The following is a 26,441-nucleotide window of genomic DNA, read 5'->3' on the forward strand; positions in this document are numbered from 1 at the left end:
TTAGCTGACTGACCGTCTACCATTTTCCAAAACCAGCTCGACCACCTGGGTGGTGGTTTTCTGCTGGTCTGAGGTGGTCTACCAGCTTAGACCATCTAATGTCCAACTTGGAACAGCTAGAAATTTTCCATGTTCCAAAACAGCTACCCAAGCAACCTTTATTTTTCCAACAGGGTTGTCTCCGAGTTCATAACACTGTGGAGGTCTCAAAGAAGGAGCACATGGGAGCATTAAAACCAGCACTATATTCCAAACAAAAGCTAATGGTTCTACTACCATCCCCCCCCCGGTTAAAGCACACATAAAACGCTTTTCCCACACGTAACATATCATCCAATTAATCACGCTAAGGAGCCATTTCAACAGCTTTTCTGGTCTTCGTCAAAGTGTAACAAACGCTCGGCTTGCCTGTAAAGATCTTAAATTCGAGGGTATTTGTTTTCCCAAACAAAATTAGTGGGCGAGTGTAAGAATCGCTGGATTGTGTGCCCAGCACTGGCCACAGGAGATGGAAAATATTACGAACGTCAGGTGTCTTTTATACCCCTATAATTCAAGTCAAACCGTGTATCCTTGGAGCCTGAAACATCAGAATTTAAGAGCTCGTAGTGAAACAGCCAGCAAAAGCAACAAACTGTTACCAGGCAATTAACCATAAGACTGTTTGGCTTGGACTGCCACTGGCTGGATTTGGCCCACTTTGAAAAACCTGACTTTTAACGGAGCCACAAATTTGCAATTCTGTTGTATTTGGGAGAATTCTATTAAGAAAACAAAAGCTGAGACAACTCGCTGGACTTGTACAGCGGGCATCGGTTATACATTACAGAGGAACACCTTTTCTGTCCAAACATCAACTACAGAATGAGGGAAAGGACAAATAAACAAGATCCACATATTGCCGGCCAAGTTCTACCTCAGATTAGATGTAACGATGCATTATTGCTTAAAATAAAATCTGAATGAATTTTTACACACGTTTATACGATCTTGAAATATTTTTATATATTTTTTTATTTCTTTTCTAAAAATTAGCTATTAGAGGAACAATCAAAAAAGAAAATGTTTATATAAATTATTTAAATGCATTCAAATCATCATAATCAATTACGTCTATAGTCAACTAAAAAACAGTCAAGCCCTATTACCCAAGTTTATTTATTTTTAGTTATATTTTTGGGCTTTTTGCCATTATTAATTATATGAGGAGAGAGGGAAAGAACGCCGAGCCGGGACTCGAACTCGGGTCTCCCAGGGCACAGTTGCACCCCATATGTCTGGAGCGCTGTCGACACCCAAGTTTCTTAATTCTATCCTCCTTCAGCATAAGATCTAAAAAATGTTTTAGCATCCTCATTAAGTACAGTAACTGGTCTACAATCCACCTGGGAAAGAAGTTCTCATGATGTCCGCCAAACCCATGCAAGACATCCATCACAAACCCTACATAAACAGACCAAAGAGCTGCCCCTTCTTAACAGCTTATTCCACCACTACCGTCCAAATCGAAACAGCCCTCGCTCTGATGGGCCCTAGATGTGCCGCTTACTCCGACAAAGGAGCCATCATTAGCATGGCCAATGTTTTAGAAAGAGGCCCCTTGATGGAAAAAAACCCTGCGCAAATCAAGTTTCACGGCTCCTGCCGGCCACAATGTGCCAGGGCCATTAGATCAGCGCTTTGGGGGACTTTAAAGAAAAGCAGTATTGATCCTCTTCACACTTATGTTTTTAGCCAGCATCCATCAGCGGACGAGGTCCGGGCCACCTCGCATCAGATAAAAGCGCTCTTTCAAGCTGTTGCTTTTTGTTGTCACAGTGTTGCCATACTGAAGGTCCATCAAAACGCACTTCAGGATCCATTGTAGTCTAATGACTTCATCGTGAAGAACTAAGACTTTTAGGGAATGAAAAAAGAAAACGTTGCTTGACGTGCTATTTTAACAGAGAACAGACAAAATTATTTGTCCAAGTCATTCAGCTGTTATAGGATATACAACAGGTATTTATTATATTAATACACAATTTTAGAATCAACTTGGTTTGAAGACTAGCAAAATGAAAAAGCACACGACACTTTGCAACAGAAAAAAGACATGTTTTTACAGGCCAATTTAAAAAAAATCACTGATAAAATTGTTTTACTAGAAGAAAACAAATAAAATCTAGATCAACCTGCTGATCATCTGACCCATGCCAAACATTTCTAAAGCACTGAAAAACTAATCTATGACTTCCTCTTAACCCAGTTTACAAACTGAGGTCCTCGACAACACTTCGTTCTCGGCTTGAGACAACCCCCCCAAAAAAGCCCTCCTGTTTTGTGCAAGTTCTGCTTCACTCTGTTCTACATATTTGCCTTTATGGGAACCCAGAGGGCACCATGGCACTTTCCAATCGGGGCCACAGAAGGCTCTGTGAAAGCAGAATCTACATAATTGCCCCACAAAGCAGGGGACTTTCTACAGCAGGGACGGCATATCAGTCAAACGAGTTATCTTAAGCATCTCTACACTGAGGGGGTGAATTAAGGGGGTCTGCGGCAACTTCTAAAAGGTTCAAAGGGGAGGGGTAGAAAAGGGGCGGGCTGCTCGGAAAAGAGGCAAAAACAAGCGAAAAGAGAGAAAGAAGCGAATGCCCACAATTCCCTTACTGTTTAAGCAAAAAACCTTCTCATGCAAGCGGCAATAATCAGGCCTCCTTTCAGGAGTGCGGGACCAGAGATGAAAGAGGATGTTGTTGGCACACGTTCAAAAGCGCGATCTTTCAATCGCACGTAAAAGAGAACGCACCACGAACCTGAAACGCCAGCTGGAAGTCCGTATGCTGAAGGTGAGGACATTTCAGGTGGTTAACCACAATTTCAAAGGTGCCTGGATGTTCTTACATGTAGTCAGACGGTTGTGAACTTGGTGTAAATGAAAACAAGTTTGAGTGTCATTTTGAGTAAACAAAAGCGCTTTATAGTACAAAGAAAGATTTAGTATGTCAGTCAAAAGTTTGGAAACTTTTATGAATTTCTTGTGCATAATATTAAAAACACATTTTAAGATAAAAAATACTTGCTTTTGTTTACGTTTTACATTTTTAAATGGACAAACTGAACTGGAGAGAGAAAAAAAACTCTAGTTTAAAAAGCATCCCAGAATGCAACTCATGAAACCGCTTAAGAGAACGTCCAGAGTCTGCAGATACAATCTGGACAAATGGCAGTGGCTTTTCAAGAAATTTTATTAAAAGATGACAATGTACGATAAAATATAAGACCTGACTGTTATTCCAAAAGGTGGAAAATAATGAAAACCACTCCGAGACATTTCAGCCATCCTTACAAAAACATTCTGGCGAGAGGCAAAAGTTAAAATCACAAAAACTAGCCAAGTTAAAGCAGCAACACGGTCCCATCAGCTAGACGTTTCCTTTCACAAACATGAAAAATGAACAATGGAAATGTCCTCAGTCCAAAAATGCAATTCAACTTTCAGAAAGGTGAAAAAAAGACGTGTTAAAGGGGGAAAAGCAAGAAGGCAAAATGAGGCAGGAAGAGGAGGGAGGGGAGGACCCAAAGCCTCCATTCCTCTATTTATAACCATTCAGGCAGTGAGCAGCCACATTCCAAATGCCAGGAGGCACTTTTCAAAACTCCTCATTTAAAACTTAATGTTGTTTTCAGCCGCCCTCCCATCAAAGAGAAAGGGACCAGCACGGTAAAAAAGGCTAACAGTAACATGTAAATGTGACTGTTCTATGGCAGTCCAAAATCAGCCAAACAAAAAGGGCAGCTGAGATGAGGTAAGCGTGCATCAGTATGCATAAAGAGAAAATCTTTAATGAGAAATTACAAATGGACGGGTCGCGCTGAAACTCAGGGCGATTAGCACTTCAAGGGCTTTTCTTCCATTTGGAGGGTAAGTGGGCAAGCTAAAGAATGGCCTCCGCCTCCATTAAGGTGAATCTGAAGAACCCTTGTGAGAAAAGAAGAACAGAACGCTCCTGTCAGCTGCGGGGAGTTTGGGGAATGTGGCGCAGTCACCCAAAAGTGCATCTGGCAGAGGGGTGGGGTGGGTGGGGAAGGACCTCCGCAAGGGTTCACCTCTATTCTGTGCAGCTTTTGTAGTAGGCGGGGGTCAAGCCTGAACAGACTACCACAGGGTTTCCCTCTCCTCGGCCGGGCTATTTGTCGGACAAGAGGGAGAGAGAGGGTGTCCCAAATCCTCCTTCAGGACACTTTCACTGGAAGGAGAATTTACAAATGAGTTTTTTTTAAACCAAAACTGTTTTACTTAGATGGAAATAAGATTAAATCGAGAACAAACTGAGCTTCTTCAATGTTTTTAGCTTAGATGCGTCTCTTTTGGCGAAATCTCACCTCTCACTCAGATCTGTCTGCAATCAAATATATTAAGATAAATTTACACATTCCTGAGGAGTACTATTCACACGAGATCTTTATAATATCTTAACTGAGTTTCAAGTGTACAAAAGACTTGATTCTAGAAAAAATGACTAATATATTAGGCATATTAGTATACGAAACTGAGGCTTCAAACTAGGGCTTCACAATATCTAAAAATATCACAAATGTGAATTTTGCTAAATGCATATTCAATGGTTTGCAATGACACTTTCATATTTGTTTGTTTTGTAAAACATGGCTGTTCACTTTCAGAAGCGTAACATCTCGGTTGTGAAGTTGTCACAATATACTAGTTTGGACAATAAATGTGTTGATCTTGCGTTACTACCATAAATATGATAATATCATGAATCACAAAAATGTTTTGCCTTTGGAGTCGGAAGGGTTGCAAATAGGGATAGGCGATATTATATCGTTTGCGATATACCGGTAGATATTCCCCACACGATAGGAATTAGTCTTCCCGCGATATAAATGATAAATTCTAGTTGATGACGTATTTCTTTGTGAGACCCATTCACAGCTCATATGTGAAGCGAAAACGGGTAGAGCGGAGGGCGGACGTGAAGCTGAGAAAGAGTTTGCACTAAAAGACGAGCTCTAAATCTCGTTTAGGTTGGCACTGTAGATGCATCCGAGTTAATGTTTAGTTTCACTTTCGTTTTATTTAATTCGTTTGTTAAGTATTCGTTGATAGTCATAATGCGTTACACCACAACATTTAGTTTGGCTAAAAGTATTTATTTAAACATTCGTTAGATGTTATGCGCGTGTGCGTAAATTGTTTAGTATGTTTTCTTGCCTGTTACAGGATGAACGGAGCGTCCCGTGCGCAGCTCGCGCCCACATGTGCTTTCATAGCGACACAGCGTGCACAGCACTGCTGCCTGTTCACATACAGTACAAAATGCGAGTTTGTATTACGTTATTTTAAATACGTTTATGAGCGTATAAAAGCATGGATTATTTAATTAGATTTCTTTTATCCGCATTTTTCTGTTTTCTTTCTGTAGCGCGATCATAGACAGATGCAGTGTATGTTGCTGTGAGAAGAGAAGGTTCACACAGTTCAAGAGAGAGTGATTGACAGTGTGATGCGATCGATCGTTTCCACCCAACAATAGAATATATACAGTTTTAGGTATGACATGATGTGTTTATTGAGCTTTAGTTCATTTAACTTTTCTTTACTACAACCTTTTGAAGTCGAATCTCACTATTATATTTTATATTTACAAAAATACTGTAGGTATATTTTAGGAGCTGTTTGATTTGGGGTAGGTTTTACTTTTTGATAATATTTGTTCTTCTGAGGGTCTAGACTACATGTAGCTACTATCACTTGACGCAAAAAAACAGCGGTGGATGGCGTTATGGAAATATCGTCATTTTATCGTTATCGCAAGAAATACCAGGAATAATCGTGATACAGTTTTAGGGCCATATCGCCCATCCCTAGTTGCAAACTCTCCTGTCTGATTCCCTGCGCGAATATTTTGAGTGTAATTTACTTTAAAAAAAAAAAACTCAAATTTAACATGACCAAATTTAACATAACCAAAACAACAGATATCCTGATAATATCGCTATCGTGAATTCTTTTGGCCACAATAATTGTGTAGTGAAAATCTGACATTATGACATCCATAGCTGGTTGTCCAACTTTTGAGCTTATTCAAATTATTTTCAAGTACAATAAATTATTATTTGTACTGATTTTTGCAGGCATTATTGTATAACAGATTGTTTACAGCATTATTGAGAATGATCACATTTTTCTTTAATATTGTGCAGCCCTAATTCAAACCTAACAAAAGGACCTTCTACAACAACTGAGACCAAAATGAGAACACTGTCAGTCAACTGTACGAGGCTTCCGTTAAAAACAGTTTTGATAACCGCACAAATACAATCGCCCGGGGGAAATCGTTTTTTTTCCATAGGAAGTAAAGTTGTAAAGAGAGAACCAGCGTTCACAAGTCTAGAAAGGTGCTGCACGTGGACTTCAATGAAGCTTGGCCTTTTACCGAGCCTGATCTGTCAGCGGGAGAGTCCTAATCCTCAACTCATTCAGCCTGGCTTTAACACAGGAAAACACCACCTCGCTCCTTCCTTTAACGCCCACAGAAAACCACCTCTGCATCTCAAAGACAAAACGGGGTATGAGCAAACAAGGACTCGATGTGGTTTTAGGCCGGTCTTACCCTGCCGTTCACCCACGGCCTGCCTGTCTTCACTACAAACGGAACAGTGGGGAACCGGGCAGCTTTAAAAGCCCCGGGTTACAAACAGGTTAGTTGTGATGCCATTTTCCCGAGAGCTTTGGTGGCTTTGAACGGCTGCAACCGGTAAACGGACCAAAGCTGTCGGCTCATGGGGGTTCTGTGCATCAATAAATGAAAGCAACCCTTTAAAGATGTGCAGTTTGAGTCCTGAATAAACTTGTCACACACAGGTTAGATTTTTCACTAAGATAAAGTATTTCCAGAAAGTACAGAAAGACATTCTCTCATACTGAGAGAAGCACGTCAGGGAAGGTTGTCGACAGTCAGCGTGAGAAGAAAAGCAAACGAGAGCGAAAAAAAGAGGGGGAAGTTTCCGTAGCTGCCTTTGTGTTTACATGACAAGCTTTCAACTATACAGACGGAATGAAAAATGGCTTTCTAGGTATTATGACACCCGGGGACCTGTGCCTACAGGTACCTGACTAATTGCACAATGCAAAAACTTCGAAGACACCCCGACCGCAGAAACCGCGCCACAAAAAGAAGCAAAAAAACTGACAACGTAACAAATCTAGGAATGCAGTCAAGTGTCAGCTCTGATAGAGAAAAAAGAAGTCACAAAAACAAAACAGGAAATCTTTGAAAATATACTCGAGGTTTCACAATGTTTGGGTCAGCGAACAAACATAGCGCCAGAACTGACAAGATGTCTATTGTCAATTTTTTCAGATTTAGATTCCTGAGCAATAAACACAAAACCCAAAATTTGATAAACCTCAGATTACCACATATTAGGTCCATTGAATCTGCACCGAATCTGAACTCAAGATCTCTAGGCGTATAAATAATCAGAGAAAACAAATAGCAAAGGTTCAAACAAACCGATCCCATCCAACAATCCGCTATAGCACAAATTTTAGATTACCTCAATTTTGTCTGTCTTTGCATCTCCCCAGTAAAGCTTTCCTGCAACGGAGTCTACAGCCAAACCATTGGGCCACCCGAGCGAAGTATTCAGCAAAACCACACGTTCTGTGCCATCCAGGTTGGCCCGTTCGATTTTGGGCATCTCACCCCAGTCGGTCCAGTACATGTACCTGCATAAGTGAGTCGAACGGTAAGACATACAAACTCAACAGCAATGAATTGCTCTTAAAACCAAACACGTACCCATTCACAGGATCCAACACGATGGCTCTCGGTTCATCCAAGTTCTCCGATATGAGCACACGTCGAGAAGTGCCGTTGAGTCTGGTCACCTCGATGCGGTCGGTGCCCGTGTCCGTCCAGTAAAGGTTGCGCGCCACCCAGTCCACCGCGATCCCGTCGGGATGGTCGATTTCGTTGGTGATCAGCGTTTGAGCGTCACTGCCGTCAATGCGGCAACGACGGATGGCCCTGATCTCGTCATCCGTCCAGTAGACATAACCCTCCACTGGGTCGTAGTCGATAGCGATTGCATGGCGGATGTCTCGGACTTGCAGGACTATATCCGTGAAGTCGGGTAAGTCCAAAGAGATTCGCCGGAGGTCGGTGCGGCGAGCCAGCAGGAGGACCTGTTCGGCACCTGAGAACAAGATTCATATAAGTTATGTTTTTTTTTATATGACTTGGATTGAGAATGAACGTTGCACTTAAATATTATTGATGATTAATAAATATTGTGACCTTTGACCTCCACTGTCTGCTCTTATATCTAGAAAAATTCCTCTGTGAATTTGTGTCTGTGGAGAGATTTACCATCAAAACATATGTGACAGAAGTAGTTAGTTGCACCGACTGTGTTGTTGTCCTCACAGATGGTATATTGCAAGAATCACATTCCTCCATTACAAAACCCACATGCCAGGTTTAAATACCAACTGTAGAATCCATCCAAACCCAATCTGTGGAAGCAATTAGGTCCAACCTTGTCCTTATTTAATCTCCCTTTGTAGCAGACCACGCTCCAGTACCCACAACACCAGCTGCGGTCCACGGCACCCAATAAGTAGTGACATCCATCAGCGCTGACACCAATAAAAGACGAGAGAAATCGACTCTTCTAAGGTTTCTCTTTTCTTCATTCTCGATTCTTTCGCTCTTAATTTGTCCCTCGTTCTGCCCCTCATTTCATTAAAGCGAGCGGACGCCTGACAAACCCAAACAAATGCTTTCAATTTAGCCACCCAAGCTAAACAAACAAGAGGTGTGCACACGTTTTCTCTATTAATCCGGTCTCCTGCTGGACCCCTGTCAAATTCCCTCCTGCCCTCATCTTGCCGCTAATCAGAGGGCGATATAGAAAGCTATTGCTTAAGCTTCCTGATTGGTTGTCAACTTTTCAGGACCGGTTTCTTAATCCTGTGGTCAGAATCTGCTCCTTGTTTCATCTGGCCAGATGACATCTCCTTCGCTATCAAGCAACGCTGGATGGTCTATGTTTCACCAGCACCACTGGAATGAGAGCTAAAGAATGCATCTCATTGTTTCCTGGCCTGGGAATACATTGCTTGAAATTTGAGGGAGTTTAAAATCCAAGTAGAAGGAACAGAAAGGGACGAATGTATTTTTTCTAATACAAGAGCAATGTGTTGTTAACAGCCCGGGTGAGCAGATACAATGGACAATACAATTTTGTTCTGGGGTGGATGGGAAAAAATATAGCAAGCCAGGGCATGAGGCTCGATTTTAAATGAGTCCTTAATGGCTAAAGTACACCCTAACCAACAAAACAGTTGCCTTTATTTTCAACAGGTGCAATGTATTTAGTTTGGTCTTGTGAAAGAAAAACCTTTGGAGAAGTCAATTTTTTGTGTCTGGATACCTTTACTGTCTTTGACTGGGTCTTACCCACATGAAAAAGTACTGTAATACAATGTAGTATTTAATAAATTGCACTGTAGTAAATTGTAGCATAATGTAGTATATTACAGTAATCACTACACTTCTTAATGTATAATGCCGTATTCTTTAGTATTAAATACAGTGAACTGATAAACTGTAATAATACCGTAGTGTACTTTATTATGTACTATGATAAGGTTAAAATCATTGTAGAAATTTCACTACAGTATACTATAGTAAATACTTAAGTATACTTCAGTGTAATTTTCCATGTGGGTACTACTTCCGACTTTCTGTCCTTAATTTCTATAGGCATTCATTCAAAAACCTGAAGTTTTTCTGGCTTTTGAATATGAGTTTAAATGAAGATTTTATTTGCAAAAACAGATAACTCCTGTTTTTTTTATTGTGTTATGTTTTTGTTACTTAATCAGAACAACCCAACTGCAGTTTGATTGATATTACTTGGAATGCACAATAATATAAAATGATTTTTGAAAAAAAAACCTTATTCATTTTTGCAAATGAACTCTTCAAATATATTACCATAAAACACAGCTATAAACTGGACAAAATGAGGATTTAGAGTATACTGTATAATAAGCATTCAAAAAATACAGTCTCTCACATCCACAAATTTGAATCAAGGATTGTTATGACATCATTCTGTACTTTAGCTTCTAAACAAACTCCAAGCTAAATGACTAAATGTAAACACTATTAGCTATAATAAAAGGGGAGGAGCCACTTATTTTCGCAACTTAACTACAGTAGAAATGACGTCTTCTGAACGAACAGTCACTTTGTCTTTATAAATCATGAAAATTTAGACTAATGATAAAAAATCATTCTGACCAATATGTGAACTGATTTATTCAAAAGAACCAAATAAAAAAAGAAGGATTTGCTCACACGAATCAACCACAAATGTTTGTTAAGAACATTTTAATTTACACCGAAGCAATATTCAGCCAACAAAATATTTTTGAACAGAGTACAGCTACAAAAATGTATCCACCACTGATGTTTACCAGACTGTACTGTTCCATTTTAAGACCATCGCTACACTACCCAAAACCATACAAGAAGTCAAGGTTTGCTAAAATACAAACAAACACGTCTCCATCCGAAAGACAGAACTGTGCTTACCTTGGGCTGACTCGGTCAGTGACCTTGACACAGTAAACCATCTCCCAAAACAGGTCAACTGCCAAACTTAAAAATAAGGAAGGAATGCGCTAGATATCATGGAAAAGTTCATCATTCCTGACGGCTGAATCATAAGAGAGCGATTCGGGCTAAATGGTGAAGGAACGGCATCTGTCAAACATTAATCCATGTCATGGTCTTCTGCTTGTGCCGCATGCAACGTTTAACGTTTAACGGATGCCCAGTATGCCAATATTCCAAAACCAGCTCACGAATAACCAGTTTATAAAAACCTAATGTTTACGACGAGAATGGGGACAACGTGATAAAGTTAAAAATACATTGTGTGCCTCTTTATACATTTCCTAGAAAATAAGACGGCGTGTTTTCATCACATCGGTGTTAAATGATGGTCACCTGGTCTGCAGGTCTTCCCGTCCTCTTTCAGTTTAACCCCCGTTGGACAGGCACAGCTGTAGAAGGGCGGCACGGGGGAGAGAAGACACAGATGGGAACAGCCTCCGTTTCCTTCGCTGCACGGAGTTTGAACTGTGGAGCAATGACAGATAAAGAGAAAAGTTATAAAACAGACGGTTGAGCGATCCTGTGCGACCTCTCGGTTAAATTATGACCAGAAAACCAAGTGTGTGAACATTTCGCCACACATTCACCCATTTTGTGTAAGTTCATCAGATATGGGGTTCAATGATCCACAGCACTCAATGTCATTGTAAAAACAGGTCTGGTATATAAATAACCTTGGTTTGAATGCAAGAAGCGTTAAGTACGACTTTATTTTCAGAAAACCCCTTTGAGATTGTGCATATGTCTCACATTATTTGTCCCCATTAGGTCATGATCTTTTCACCTGTGAGATGACAGATTTAAGGAAAGAAATCGCAAAACAGCAACCTCTAAACAATAGCAGGTGATGACAAAACTCTCTCTTTCCTGTTACAGATTTTTCCATTTCCGCCAGGTCGCGCTCTGCTCGGCGCTGTCGAGACGCATCTGCTCGGTCAGGGAAACACGCACGCCCATGACCCCGACACTTGTTATCCCAGATCTAGCCGGCTCGCAGATGTGATGTCTGCATTGTCTGATGGTCAACACATTGTCTGACGGTTCACGGACACGCGAGGAAACTCACGCAATTTTAGAATACAGGCAGATTTTTGTGGATGAGTAAAATAGGAAATGACAGCGCTTGAGTGCGCAACAGATTGAAAACAACATCTGAAGCTTTTGTCTACTACACGCTGTAAAAAATATATATATATTAAGTATTTTTAGCGTGTTTACAGTCAAAATATCTAAACATCCTTGAAGGGATAGTTCACCTTAAAAATAAAATTCTGTTGTCATTTATTCACCATACAATGGAAGTATATGGGGCGCCAATGTTGTGTGGTGCGCAACAATCTTCGAAATATCTTCTTTTGTGTTCTGCAGAAGAAAGAAAGTCATGCAGGTTTGTAATGACATGACGGTGAGTAAATCATGACAGAATTTTTATTTTTGGGTAAAGCGTAATGGTGTCTTGGAAATGTATTTTTCTTTAACCCCATAAACCTCACAACATTGACTTGATTTATGAATATGACCAAATACACATTTAATTATACATGTATTCTATAAAAAGTAAACATCTTGTTTTAATGTTCTTTCCAAACTTTGAATGATCTTTCCAAACTATCTTCCAATTTTAAGATGTTTCTTTTTTGCTCTTATTTCTCCTTTATCACAACGAACACTTACCTAGTTGTGTTTGCAAGCTGTTAAATGTTTCAGAGCAATCCACATCCTCACACGCACACACACACATGCGCGCACACACATGCACGCACACGCACGCACACACACACACACACACACAAAGGTGGGGGTTGCTCTGTGCTGGGACTGTTCCCCGTCTCTAGTGAGGAGCTATGTTTATTTGCTCAGAGTGGAATGCTGGACACTTGAAAAATGTCATTCCCTGAGTCCCTGAGAACTGCTCTCTCCAGATTGCCACATGGGGCAAAAGGCCTAAACTTTTACAAAGACACAGTACAGTGAGAACTGAAACCAGAGCCTAAAAAATTAAACATGGAACTTGATTATCTGAGCGCAGTTTTGCGAAAGGATCTATGCCCTTTGTTTTCTGCTCCATTCGGTGGATTTATGGAACGGTAAAAATGTGTTCACATTTATTTTTTGGGTTGGCCTGTGCGCGATAACCCAGTTTGGGTTAAACCGGCAAAGCCAGCGTTAGGAGTGTTTGTAGGAGACTCACTGTTGGGCTGTCGCTCAGAGCCGAGCACCTGGATGTCCATCGGCGCGTAAATCCCATTAAGAATTTCTCTCCGCTTCTCCCCGGTGTGCTTGTTGCAGGCGTGGATGGAGCGCGTCTGCCAGTCGGTCCAGTAAAGCGTTTGGTTGTAAAGCGTGAGGGCGAACGGGTGGGTGAGGGACCCTTCCACAACGGCCTCCCTGTAGACGTATACACGACACATACGTTTTAAATCACAACAGCAATGTTTGATCAAATAAGCGCAAAGGGATTATAAATCGAGCCCTTTTCGGGAGTATAAGAAACTCATTCTTTCCAAAGAAAATACAAAATGCAAATTTCAGACCAAACAATCAAAAACTGACATCTTTCTCAAACCCTTCAGGAAACCTGGAGCACATGCAAACACGGATAACCCCTTCACGATCTCGTTCCATGGGGTGTGGGGGGAATTAAACAAATCAAGGCTGTCATCGACTTGCAAACCACATCTGTTTCGGCTGTTAGCAGGGAGTCGACACCGGTACAGCTGCCCTTATTAAGTGAAGTTCCCTCGGCAAGCGGGAGTCCATCTGAGCCGAGCCTGTCGAGTTTGTCTGGTCCAAACAGCGGCCTCCGCATCCACCAAACTGTGCCACGGGCCGACAGCGGACATAAATAAATGTTAGCGGATCAAAGCCCCGGCCGCCTCAGAACCCTAACGCCGCACTATTCAGAGAAGCAGCGCTCATCAATCACGGAGCTATAGCGGGATGAGAGGGGATACATTTTCCCGGGTAGGAGGCGACGGGGGATGGGGGTGAGCGTGTATGGAGGAGTTACAGTTAACATGTTGTTCGCCCCTCAGTTTTTAATAGTGTGTGACGAACTGCGGAAAGGAGGGGGTCAGCGTTCTCGAAAAGTAATTATGACCAGATTTTTCACAGCTTTTGACGTGTTCTCGGTATCGGCGGGCGCTTTGAAGGCGGCGAACGAAAACAGCCATTAAACAGAGGTGTCCGGAACAACAGACGCGAGAGCCAGGGCTTTTATTATTTTAAAAACGACCGAGCGTAAACGTTTGAAGAGAGGCGCTAGCAAATTTACATTGTGGTGACAGGGAACACAATCTCTGAGGAACGTCTGTTCTTCAGCCAATTTTGAGCGAGGAACCTTAAAATAATGGCTTAATGCCACAAGTGTCATTACCCGTGCCGCTGATTCACAAATGCATGAGAACTGCAATTACTCAAACCTGATTCAGTCAAGTCTTTTCTGAAAGCCAACAGAACATCGCAAGTGTTTTTAATGGGTTATGCAATACAACACAGGAAACTATGGGTAAAAACAAGCACAGCTATTCATTATTTAAAAATATACAGCAACACTTTAATAAAAAATAAAGATAAGATAAACATTTAAAATAGTTTAATGTAGATAATGTATAGACCACTTCAGACGGCGTAAACAACGCTGGTCCAGAACAACTTCCTGTTTCAGTTTTCTTTACTTTGCACAAATGTTTAAACAAAATACAACCAACAGAACATTTATAATCAAAATGTTTTAATTACATACACAGGATTTAATCAAATGAAGAAAAAAAATCAAACCAGAAGTGCTTTTGGTCCAGTGTTTACATTTTGTGAAGTGGTCTATACAGTATATCAATAAAATAAGCTTGATTTCGAAATTTTCTGAAGACAATTTGAAGGGTGCTTGGCCATGCAAAAGTCCCCTCCGAACGGTTGCCAGGGCGTTGCTATGCCGTTGCTAGGGTATTCAGAAACTATGCTATTCAGTGACCATTGCTAGGCAGCTGCTAAGATGCTCCAAGTCACTCCATACTGGCAGAATATTCTGATCTTTACATATGGCTGACATCCCTCCTTCAATGCAAGTTTATACTATTTGTTTATTGGTTTCTAAAAAAAACTCAAACTAGACAATCTGAAGACTAATAAGAGATCTTCCTTAAGATGCATGATTTGATATAAATACATTTACATTTAGTCATTTAGCAGATGCTTTTATCCAAAGCGACTTACAGATGAGGGAAACAATGGAAGCAATTGGAACAACATAAGGACAACAAAAAGCATAAGTGCAATAAAAAACTGGTCTCATATAGCCTACCACAGTATACAGAGCTAAGGTTTTTTTTTTTAATACCTGTTGTCAAAAAATAGGAGAGACATTCGTCATACATTAAGTTTGTAATGTTCAATACTCAGGTTTATAGTATCATTTTTTAAATTGTTGCTAAACTTGAGCAATGGTAAACTACAAATTAAACTAAGTACCGGCAATTTGTCCACGCGATCTGCGGTAATTTGGTTGCCTTACTTGCCAGATGCGATGCATTCGTTTTTAAATTGGGCCAAACACGAGCTCATGGAAAACTTGGATAAGTCAATGCACAAGACCGAATGCCAACGCAAGATGTGTGTACCAAAATGCCTTCTTCATTTGCCTTTTTATGCTCTTCTTGCACCGTTTCACTTTAGTTTATCTATCAAAGACGTTTCCTGGACTACATGCTTGGTCAGACTTCACGCAAATCCCACAAATCGACGACCAATGCCAATCTCAGCGTGGAAGAGGGTTTGACATACCTCTTAATTGAAGCTGCTATGAAATCCTACGTACACTGAAGTATTTGTAACTCTTTGGCCCAACCACGACTACAACGTCAGGCGGGGTCAAGTTACAGCGGTAAATGGCGAGGAGGTCAGCTCGAGTTTAGAATAAGTGGAGCAGGAGGAAGTCGGACGGGGGTTTTGGGGAGAACTAATGCACAAAGCCATGGCATTCAACCTCCATCTGAACAAATGGAAAACTACAACAAGATGAGACAAAAAAGGTGAAGGCGAATGTAAAATACTGACCGGGCGGTTCCATCCAAATTGGCCTTGTGGATGAAGCTGAGCTTGGCATCCGCCCAATAAAGCTTCTGCTCCTCGAGGTCAATAGTCAATCCGTTGGGCCAATAGATTTCAGTCTGCACGATGATTTGTCGACTGGTACCGTCCATGCCCGCCCTCTCAATTCTTGGCTCCTCCCCCCAGTCCGTCCAGTACATGTACCTGAGAAAAGTTGAGGCATCAGTCGGTTTCCATTCGCTCAGTGGAAACAACAAAGCAAGTGGCTTGAATCAAGCCATTTTCAAGAAGTATAGCATGCAAACACAAACACAGTCAAAAACAATCATTCACGGTGTAAGATAGAGCTAGCAATGGTTTAAATATTGACAAGAAGGCACTCAAGGCTAAACAACATAGATTTGGAGGTAGACTAAACAACACCCGAGCGTTTCAAGTACAGGGCTTTCTCAAAGCAGGCCGAAGAAACGCTATATTTTCCAGAGACGGTCTCGCTTAAGATACTTCATGCGAGAATGCCACAAAGCAACACTTAAACCCAAGCACACTAACTTAGTTTAAGTAATCTTGTCACGCAAAATAGAAATCTTACACAAAGGCAAACTGGCCAAACAAAGCATCTTCAACAATAAAAAAAACTTGCAGTCGATATATAAAATAGTAATACAAGTTTTTTTTTCAAAAAGTTTCAGCTAGTTCTATCTGAACAATTTTGTTTTCAACCAAATAAAAAGATGAACAACTTAAACTATCATGCCCTGCATTGAAAACATGATTTTCTTGCTCATTATTAAATGAAGATACATTTATTTGAGATGCAAAACGACTTGGATATTTTACTTGTTTTATTAAAAAATTCAGTCAAATGACTAAGAAAAAAAAACTCACAAGACAATCTTCTCAAAATACAAAAATCTCACAACAAGACTTTTGTCTTGCTTTTTTTAGAAAACATGATCTCTTAACGGGACAGTTCACCCAAAAATAAAAACTCTGTCATCATTTTCTCACCCTCGAAATCTGTATACATTTCTTTAAAAGAAAGATATTTGAAGGAATGCTCGTTACCAAACAGTTCTTGGCCATCACTGACTACTCAGTTATACTACTCAGTTACCTTTATGGCACTGTTGCTAAATAAAATGACACCATTTCTTTTATTTAGATTTCAATAAAAAAACAGTAATTTGTGCTCTAGTCAAACAGTAGATAGACATCACAATTTTGTTGCTGCTTTAGCATAGCTTCACATCAGTATTGATGTACTATAACAATTGTGAAGTACAAAATGTAAAAGTGCATACATGGCCCAACAATATTATTTCTACAGGGCATTAACTGTTTCATGCCTTCTTAAACATGAACAATGGTCCGTTCATACTGTACAAGGTCACGTGTGTGAGTCTAGCTATTTACTTAGGTCATGTATGGCGTATTAGATGAACGACTGTTTGTACTCCTAAATGACAGATCTCAAATCAGAAAATTATGTTATGGTTACGCAGCCAAACCACATCTGTAATGTGTCATATGCGAGTCAGCGTTGCCTTATCAACACTTAAAGCTCCACACAGACAGCTGTACTTTGCCGCTGGCCAATAGGAAAGCAAGAATTAAAGATAAAAGAGGCAGCGGGGACAACTGACAAAATGCAACAAGATGCGATTAATTAGCTAACGTGTCGCCAACGGAAACGCTTAGATCGAACTTCATGCCAGCGAGGAGACCAAGCATGAAAACTCGACCACCCTTTCCTCCCCTGAGATCTTATTAGCTTCCAACTGTTGTGCTGCATTTTTCTCAATTAGGAAACAGAGCACAACACCGCTGCCCGAATCCGTCCACTGACAGAACAAAGAGTTGAACAATGCTTGTGCTAGGTAGAAATTAAACCTGAGCGACAGTGAATGGACGTAACAAATACAAAGTCACTGTTTCAAAGACAGTACGCTGAAAGACGTATCCAGTGCCAAATAGGTTTATAACAATGAAATAAAAAGTTCCCCCAAAAAAATGTCGCCCTCATGTCATTCCAAATAAAGGAATACTGTTTGTTTCATTTAACACTGAACATCAAACTGGTGAAGTTTCTTAACATTTTCTATATACAGAAACAAATTCATTGCATTTTCCTGTCCTTTTTTGATTGACAGGATATATCGGCTCTGATCATCGGCTGTTTTTAACTGTTTTATTGCTTATATCGACAATACTGATAATTGGCCGATATATCGGTGCATCTCTATAAAAAAAACCAAGCAAAAACAACTAGGTGTGGACTGAGTGCACCATGATAACCAATCAGAACACCTGAATCGGCTTTTCGCCTGTCAATCACTTTGTGCTCTGCAGATTTCTTCTATTTTCAAATGGTAAAGAGTTTAGTGGACAAAGTGTTTTAACAGAGCAAAACAAATGAGGCTAAGTCTGGCTTCACGGATGCTACCAAAACCAGCCTAAAGAATCATTCTCCTCCAAAGATGGAAATAAAGACACAGAATGATTTTTGTCTGCGCTATACAAAGGCATTAAACGGATACCTGGCCAAGCAACACAGAAGATCACATGAGCTTAAAACTGGAGCCACTGAATGTGTCTACAGACAAACGTGAGCTGGTGGAATGTCTAGAACAGAAGAACATCTCCAGACCTTAAATACCAGGCACATCATCACTACATAACTCCATATACAACTTTCTGTCAGATATTTGAATGTGCCGTGGTAATAAAATCTGGTAAATAAAAAGGTTGGATTTAGAGATTCATGAAGGGTCAGAAAACTAAACACGGTAATAAATTAAAAAACACCCACTCTTTTCATCTGATGGTTATTCATCTTTTCACTCCTTCCGAGAACGTGAACACAATGAACGTGTCTTGAGAACAGACAAACATAATTCAGGGGCCCCTGCATGCGGTTGCTCTCGCTTTCGGGGGTTTGTATGAAGCCAAGCCCCCCCCCCTTTCTCTGATCTGAATCGGGGCCCCAACAGAGGTCTCGGAGCACCGCGGTAAATCTCCGCTCAAAGCTCCCGGGCGGCGAAAATTGAAGAAAATAAAAGACCACGAAGCTGATATTTTTTGGTATGTCTGCTCGAAAACGCCAGACGTGAACTTTCAGACTGCAGTGTAACGGGATCTCCCGCGGGAGGACGCCTATCCCGGCAAATTCTGCGGGGGTAATGAACTCGGCTAAACAGGCAGCGAATGTAAGTGGTAAGGATGTGTTTCTTTAGGACAAAGGCCAGGAAAAGTGTCTGGCTCCATTTTTAATGTCTTCATCATATATTGTATGAAGCGAAAGGCATTCTGCGAGAAATGTCCCAGCTCTTGAGTGCTGTAAATACAGAGTGAGCTAAAAGCCCAGTGCTTACAGCGGGACAGGCGATAAAACACAGAAGAAAGAAAAATTGCAGATGAGCTCTCTTTAATATCTCAATTACTTCTCTTAAACATTAATGACACTGAATGGAGAGCAAATAAGCTTTTGCATTTCAAATATTTCTCCAGAGAAAAAAAAAGATCCAAAAAACTTACAAATGTCTCTTTTAGAGTTTCAAGAGCTCTCAATAATATCACAAACTGAGCTCAAATTAGCAAATTCTGGAAATAAAAGTTAACATCATTGTAGATCTCAATACGAACTCAAACATTTCTCATCAAATGTACCCAAATCCAGATTGTTTGACCTTAACAATCTACATTTTTTACCCCCCCCCCATATCCTAACACATTTTAACAATGTTTCTATTCTTGTTTCTCCTTTGCACTTTTGAGAAAAACATCTTAGACCAAGTTGAAACTATAAGGGATAGTTCACCCAAAAACTCACTCTCTAGTGGTTCCAAACCTGTATAAATTGTTGAACACAAAGAAAGATATTTGGAAGAATGTTAGAAACTGAGATTTCTGGGACATCACTGACAACCATAGTCGAAAAAAATTAACATGGCAGTCAAAGGCGCCCTAGAACTTTTAGTTTTTCCTTAATTCCTCAAAATATCTCCTCAGAAATGTCAGTTGCTGACATTCTTCCTAATATCTTTCTTTTTCTTCAACAGAACAAAGAAATGTATACATGTTTGGAACAACTTGAGGGTGAGTAAATCATGACTTCTGGGTGAACCATCCCTTTAAATGAAGCCCACCCGAGAACTCCATTGAATCTCCTGAGATATCTAACAGAAACACACAAACCTAAATGGCTTTTATCAAACTTCAGCTGAAATTTTTCTCTACAAGGGGGAAAAGCAAGAAACAGAAAGTGGGCATTACTCAATACGTCTCAAGCCAAGTACGTGAGTACACACTAAGACGGGGCTTATGCAATGCGAGCGAGACAGATCTCTCTGAACTCGAGTTACATGTTGCATATAAACACGCCAACTCGACAGCAAAGTCGATGAGGACACCCAAGTAGAATCGCTGACTTTGGGACTCACAAACCACCCCTGGGGTACACCGGGGTCTGACATACAGGCACTGTACGCTATACAACCGGAACAAAACTAAATGCCTTTAAATGCTACGTTGCATCTCAACCTCCCTTTAGGAGGAAGTTTTAACGGCCTGTAAATAAACAACCAGGGCACGCATTAATGAATGTCAAGGTTTGAAGGATGCACGTAAAGACCACCCAATGACAAAGACGGCGAACTCATGGGTGAAAAGGAAACTTACCTATGGGCAGGGTTCAATGCTATGGCCCTGGGCTGGTCCAGATCTAGCCAGAAAAGGACCTTGCGAGAGGTGCCGTCCAAGTTAGCCACTTCGATGCGGTTCGTCTCAGAGTCGGTCCAGTAGAGTTTGCGGCCGAGCCAGTCGCAGGCTAAGCCGTCGGGAGAATCCAGACCTGAAACAACCGCAGTCTGCCCTCTGCCCACCGTGGCCTCCTTTATAACTGCAAGACAAGGCCTCCATTGAGTTCCACAGCAGTATTATCAGTTTAAAAATTCCTCAAATGTTTTATTCGGCCTCCAAATGAATGGTATAAGATTATATAAGGTTACTTTCTGCAAAAAGAGCTATACTGAATTAAAAATATCACTCGATAGAGATTAGATAGAGATTGATAAATATTATGTTATGCTGTGCTGTTTCTGCTGTTATACTTTCAAATTAAAATGTTAAAATTATTTTTTACACATACTGTATGTGCATGGAGAATTGAGATGTATTGTTTATAATTTTGTATTTTGATTCAGAAACTGAACAACATTTGAAAGCTGTGACAGAGAGGAGGAACTTCTGTGAATAATGACAAGGCAAGCAGGTAAATGATCTTACAGGTAGAAGAGAAGTTGTAGTAGGTCTGTTTAATAGCCTCTTCACTGACATCCGTCCAAAATATCAGTCCCTCCGAGAAGAGAAAGTCCACTGCGGCCGCATCCTCCAGATCGTTGACGACCACGGCGGATTCCGCCCGGCCTACCTCGGCATCCACGAGCCGAACATCCCGTCGGTTGGCAAAGAGCAACAGGGGAGAACCTGATGATGAGAATCACAAAACGACCATGAGGATTTTGAAATAAAATATGCTTTATACTTTTTACATTCTCAAATCATGACTCTGCAACACAAACAACGCAATTGCAATGCACTCCGTCTGTCTGCTGCGACCCCGGCTCTCTAAATAATCTGCTTTTTCATGAACTCATTGCACTAAATGAGAGGCACATGTGACGCTCTCTGGAGGCCGAATAGCGGCGGAAACAACGGAAATGTCTGACCTTTGGTTTGGCACACAGACATATCCATGGGGACCGCCAGTTGGCACCTCGCAACAGTCTGCATGTGCCAGCGAGTGCCACTCACATAGCAGTCAATAACGGCCTGGGGGAGTGGGTGGGGCATCCTATGATGTCATAAGAGGCACACAAGAATGACACAATGACTATGGTGGGTGTACTGAGGGTTGGGGTGCCTTGCTGTGGTTTACCAACATGCCATTCTACTAAGAACCATATCAACATTGACAAGCAAATGTGGGTTCCTGCCACAGAACTGCTGTTTGAGTCCATATGCGTTACTGGGACGCTATTAAGAAGTTAATAAAATAAGCACGTGAAGGCGGTTAAAACTTGTCAGAAAGACAATTTAGGTCCTGGGCCCCAGGCGTATGCATGATAATCCAATTCACGTACCATTCAAAAAACAGCTAGAAACTAAAATCTTCTTAGTGAACGTTGGATAGAAACCATCTATCTTCCTTTCTTAGGACGAATCATTTTGTTGCTTTCATCACTTTTCAAAGTTTCAGTTATCTAATTTACAATTACCAAACAACAACCAACCCTGGTGTCAAGAATGAGGTCTTATTTTACCAAGTAAACGTTGCAAGATGCAAAAATATTTTTACATTTTCCGAAAAGTGGGGTCACTGGGGTGGGCTGTTTAAATCAGCCCACCATGCTTACCTTCGCATACACCACTAAAAAAAGTAAGCCAAGTAAGCGAGACCTCAAAAGCATGTGGCATTTTCAGTCATGTGACCTTTCTGCCCAGGCTGGTAACCACTAAGAAAGCGGTCTTACGAGACTAAACAGAGCCGATTTGTGATTTGCCGTTATCTGAAAGTCAACACCGCAGCATTTTTTGGCTTGAGGGTTATTTTATCAGCAACCACCAGCGAGGAAAACCAGCCTGCAATTGTCTTTGGGAGATCCTCTGTGCAAAGAGATTGTGCTAGGAAACAACCAAAGACCTCCTAAAATTGAGAGTCATCACAATACGTGCACAACTTTCTGAATCCATTGGACTACTGGGATGCACCCATAGACTCCTTAAAAAATTTTGACATTATAAAAAATAAAGATCGTACTATTGTTCCTGTAGTTCAGTTGGCCCAGGGAACACACATACTGATAAAAAACTGTATAGATTAAATACACTAAGCCAGTTTGGACAAAAGCAAAAACCAACGGTTTTATGTAAATGTAAAATTGGAGTTATGTCTGTGGACTCTTAAAGAAACTTTAAAGAAGCAGAAGCATATGTAACATGTGACAAAGCCTGAGATTGATTAGCCACGTAATTTAAATACATGTGAATTTTAGCTTACAAAACACAAGCATACATAGTATGTGCTATACATACCGCTATCTGGAAAACGCCTTTGTCTATTCTGAGCCGTGTAGCTATTTACAACCATCAGCGCGTAGACTTACGAAAACACGTTGGTAGAAATTGGATACCTGATAACACGACAAATATCACGCAAACATCAAAATGATGCAAAAACTGTCAAGCAACACCTACACTTCAAAACACTTCAATTCTTCTACGACCACGGGAAATGTCCTTTAGCAATATTTTCATTTTGTATACATGTCATACAAACAACACATCGCATCCGCTAAACAGGGACAGAAGCATGACGTTCACATGCTGGAGAAAAGCAACAACAGTCTCCAGACATCAAACTACAATTTTGTCTTCGCCCACATTGTTCGCACAATTTCTCTGTCAACTCTGTCCATGTCTTTCACTCCTTTCTTCCAACATCTTTCAAACATCAAAGAGAAACATACATCATTCAGAGAAAGAGACGGAGGTCTACTCTTTCTTATTGCAGTGGAACACTTATCAGATGAGATATCCCATAATGCACTAAGTGAACTGCTTCAAGTAGATTTTTTTATTAGGTCTCTATTTAAAACACTGAGGTGGTTGGTTCTGCCCATTGTGCACATGCAAACATTTAATTGCTATATAACAAACATTTTACAAAGTTTGGTTTATTTGCAATACACATGCATTCAAGCATTCAATTGCAACTTAAATCTGCAAGAAAGCCGATTTTGCTTTTTCAACTCTGAAATGATCCTCCAGAGCCCACGGCTGGCCTGGGTGGACCCCAACACCTCCTTCCCATGCGAGCACAGAGCAGCGGGGATTAAACAGATAACCGCGTCCCAACAGCTGCACTGTTTTATGAGATCACACGGACTTCTGCGGCCCAAATGTGCACGAAAAACCCACCAGCATGATGCATAACAACCACGACCGGTCCCCCGGCACAATCTCCAACCCGAACAGATGAGCTTACTCACTGCACGTTGTTTTAGAACGTCAGCCTTCAGTTATGAGCAAAACCAACAGATTAGTTGGCGGATCGCTAGGCTATATTTAAAGAAAATTAAATTCGCTTTTCGGTCCTAAGGGACTAGCCTTGAGCCTGCAATAAATGTCTTGCATTTACACATTGACCGAAGCAAAGATAACCATTATATACTTTTTTAGTTCTATATTGAGGGTTTTTTTTTCAATTAGTTGATAATAAAATACCCACAAAATTTCATAGCATAAAAATAGGGATCCATCGATATGTACATTTTGGCCGGTAACCGATCATTTTTTAACATTGGAGCCGATAATCAATATATTGGCCGAGTATTTAGTATTTCAGTATTTAAATATTAATATAACATCTTCTGAGACTGAAACAAAAGGCAAAAAGTGGACAACTTTTATTTGAAAACATTCACTGCAGAAAACAAGGTAACCATTAGTTACCATTAGAACCAAGCCTACTTCACACTAATTAAAGATTCTTTAACTTTTAAACTTGTATGGTTATTATTTTTTTTATTTATTAAAGAAATTATAGATGTTTTTCCAGAGCAACCCAGTAAAGTGTTCTTAATAGCCACAAGTCGAACAGGTCTAAAGACAGAAAGCATTCAGACAGCAGTCCGATTCAAATAATATGCGCTTCTTCCTATAATTTACACATTCATAAATATCTACACACTGTCTCTACATCAACAATGTTTTGCTAATAACAGTAGGTAAATGATCCTGACAGAAAGACAGTACTGTAATGGATTTTAATTGTGAGCAGCGTGCACCTCAAGTTGTTCAACCAGAGGAAACTTTTAAAGAGTACATAACAAGAGATCATGAAAATCACATTTCATGCAGTGTGTAATGTTGGCGTGTTTGAAAGTAAGCAGTCTGCGAAGTTGTAAATCCGAAGGTGAATGTATAACAAAGTTATTGGCTTGGAAAAAAGGGAGTCGACTCTGAATCACGCTAACGAGTCGTCCCTAGTCCGATTCGCAAACCGCCGCAGATTTACGTCACTACATATAGTCCCTGCCAACGTTTTGCTAGGACTGCCCGCGAAAACTTCACTCTTCTCCCCCAAACACTGTAGCTCGTGAGCCTCATTCGCAGTAGACCAATCACAGCAGACTAGACCATCTGACCAATCACATCAGACTAGGCTAGCGGAAAGGAGGGGATTAGACGGATGAATCGCGGAACGCATCATTTGAGAGTCAGTCAAGACGTAAGGTAAGAATAACTGCCTATTATTACGAAATAATAGTGTTTTGACACCTTGTATGTACATAAACTTGTTGTTGGACACTCAATAAACCAAAGTAGGACCTTAAAAATCCCGAGATATGTACTCTTTAATAATTTTTCAGCTATAATTTATCGGCCGGATTTTATTATCGGGACCATTTAACGTCCGATACCAATTTATCGTGCATTCCTACATAAAAAATGTGAAACAGCAAAACTTCACCTTGGAATTTTTATTTTTTTAACTATTTAAAATGTCTTTGTTTCAAACATGAGTGTTTTCTTTTCAGCAGTTTATTAAAGAAAAACAAAATGAGAAGCCACTCAGAGACTATTCTATTCTGCAAGTCTTCTACAACGCTGGTCAACAAAAACCTCTCGCACTCCAATTCTAAGAGCCACCTAAGAAAGAGAAAAAACACTCTGACTCTGGACTCCTGCAAATTCTTTAATGGTTTCAGAGGCAGCATGCCAGAGATCTAAAGGACAAAGCAAAGTGAACCTGGTTTCAAAAGGCATTTTAAACACAGCCATACATTTGACGAAACAACGGCTAATCTCTGTAAACAGACGCCCTTAGGAGAACTCATTTCCACAGCATACCCGAGCACCCATATGACTTCCAAACTTCCGTTCCTCTGTCCTGTGTAGTGCCGGGAGGGGGGCTTGAGAGCACCTGGGCCCACTGGGCTCCTCCTTTGTAGAGGAAGAGCACAAAGAAACAGCTGAGGAGTCTGAGTTTGTCACCAGAATGAATAGCCCTCCAATGGGAGTAGCTCGCAGGAGGATAGAGGTCTACAAACAAGTGAAGGGTCCTGAAAGGTGGACGAAAGAGGTTCAAACGAAAATGTTTCTGCCTATCCTCTTTGCCTCCTTCACCTACCTGATCTGTCTGATTACGATCAAAACGTTTGCACACTTCCTCCAGTTCTTATCAGCGAGACATCGCACAGTTATGTCGTGAGATTGAGTCAAAGAAAACACGCATGCAAGTAAGCAAATGCACTGTGTTGAAAAAACAGGTAAACCCTGTGAAACCTCGTATGGCCCTAATGTAAAGTCAATATGTTTACAAAATAAAAGCCTTGCCAACAATGCAATTAAAAAAAATTGGATTGCACGATGAAACAGTTTGAGATAAGCAAGGAGACATATTAGGGCACATAAAAAACAACAATTGAGCTCATACTTATTTTTCAAAATTAAACAATACAGCCATGCTTTTATGCAAAGGACTGAATAGATGGATGTTATATTTCCTGTTCTTTCCACCACTGAACACTTTTATCCAAATGCAAACTTCACATTTCAATTTATTGCAAACATTGATAGTAGGAGCCTGACTGACGAATGCATAAAATTTCCTTTTTTATTTAAAAT

General features: G+C 40.6%; 1 protein-coding gene across 1 annotated transcript in view; it reads right to left on the reverse strand.

Moving 5' to 3' along the window:
- lrp5 (low density lipoprotein receptor-related protein 5) overlaps nt 1-26,441 on the reverse strand; it is a 50,452-nt gene that overhangs the window by 21,401 nt on the left and 2,610 nt on the right. The window contains exons 2-8 of the mRNA XM_057330160.1: nt 21,036-21,236; nt 20,430-20,649; nt 15,756-15,953; nt 12,892-13,088; nt 11,034-11,165; nt 7,812-8,208; nt 7,567-7,738 (exon numbers count right to left, since the gene is read on the reverse strand). Coding sequence (XP_057186143.1) covers nt 7,567-7,738; nt 7,812-8,208; nt 11,034-11,165; nt 12,892-13,088; nt 15,756-15,953; nt 20,430-20,649; nt 21,036-21,236 — 1,517 coding nt within the window. The remainder of the gene's footprint in view (nt 1-7,566; nt 7,739-7,811; nt 8,209-11,033; nt 11,166-12,891; nt 13,089-15,755; nt 15,954-20,429; nt 20,650-21,035; nt 21,237-26,441) is intronic.

The sequence above is a fragment of the Triplophysa rosa genome, linkage group LG3, assembly GCF_024868665.1.
Source record: "Triplophysa rosa linkage group LG3, Trosa_1v2, whole genome shotgun sequence".
Lineage (NCBI taxonomy): Eukaryota > Metazoa > Chordata > Actinopteri > Cypriniformes > Nemacheilidae > Triplophysa > Triplophysa rosa.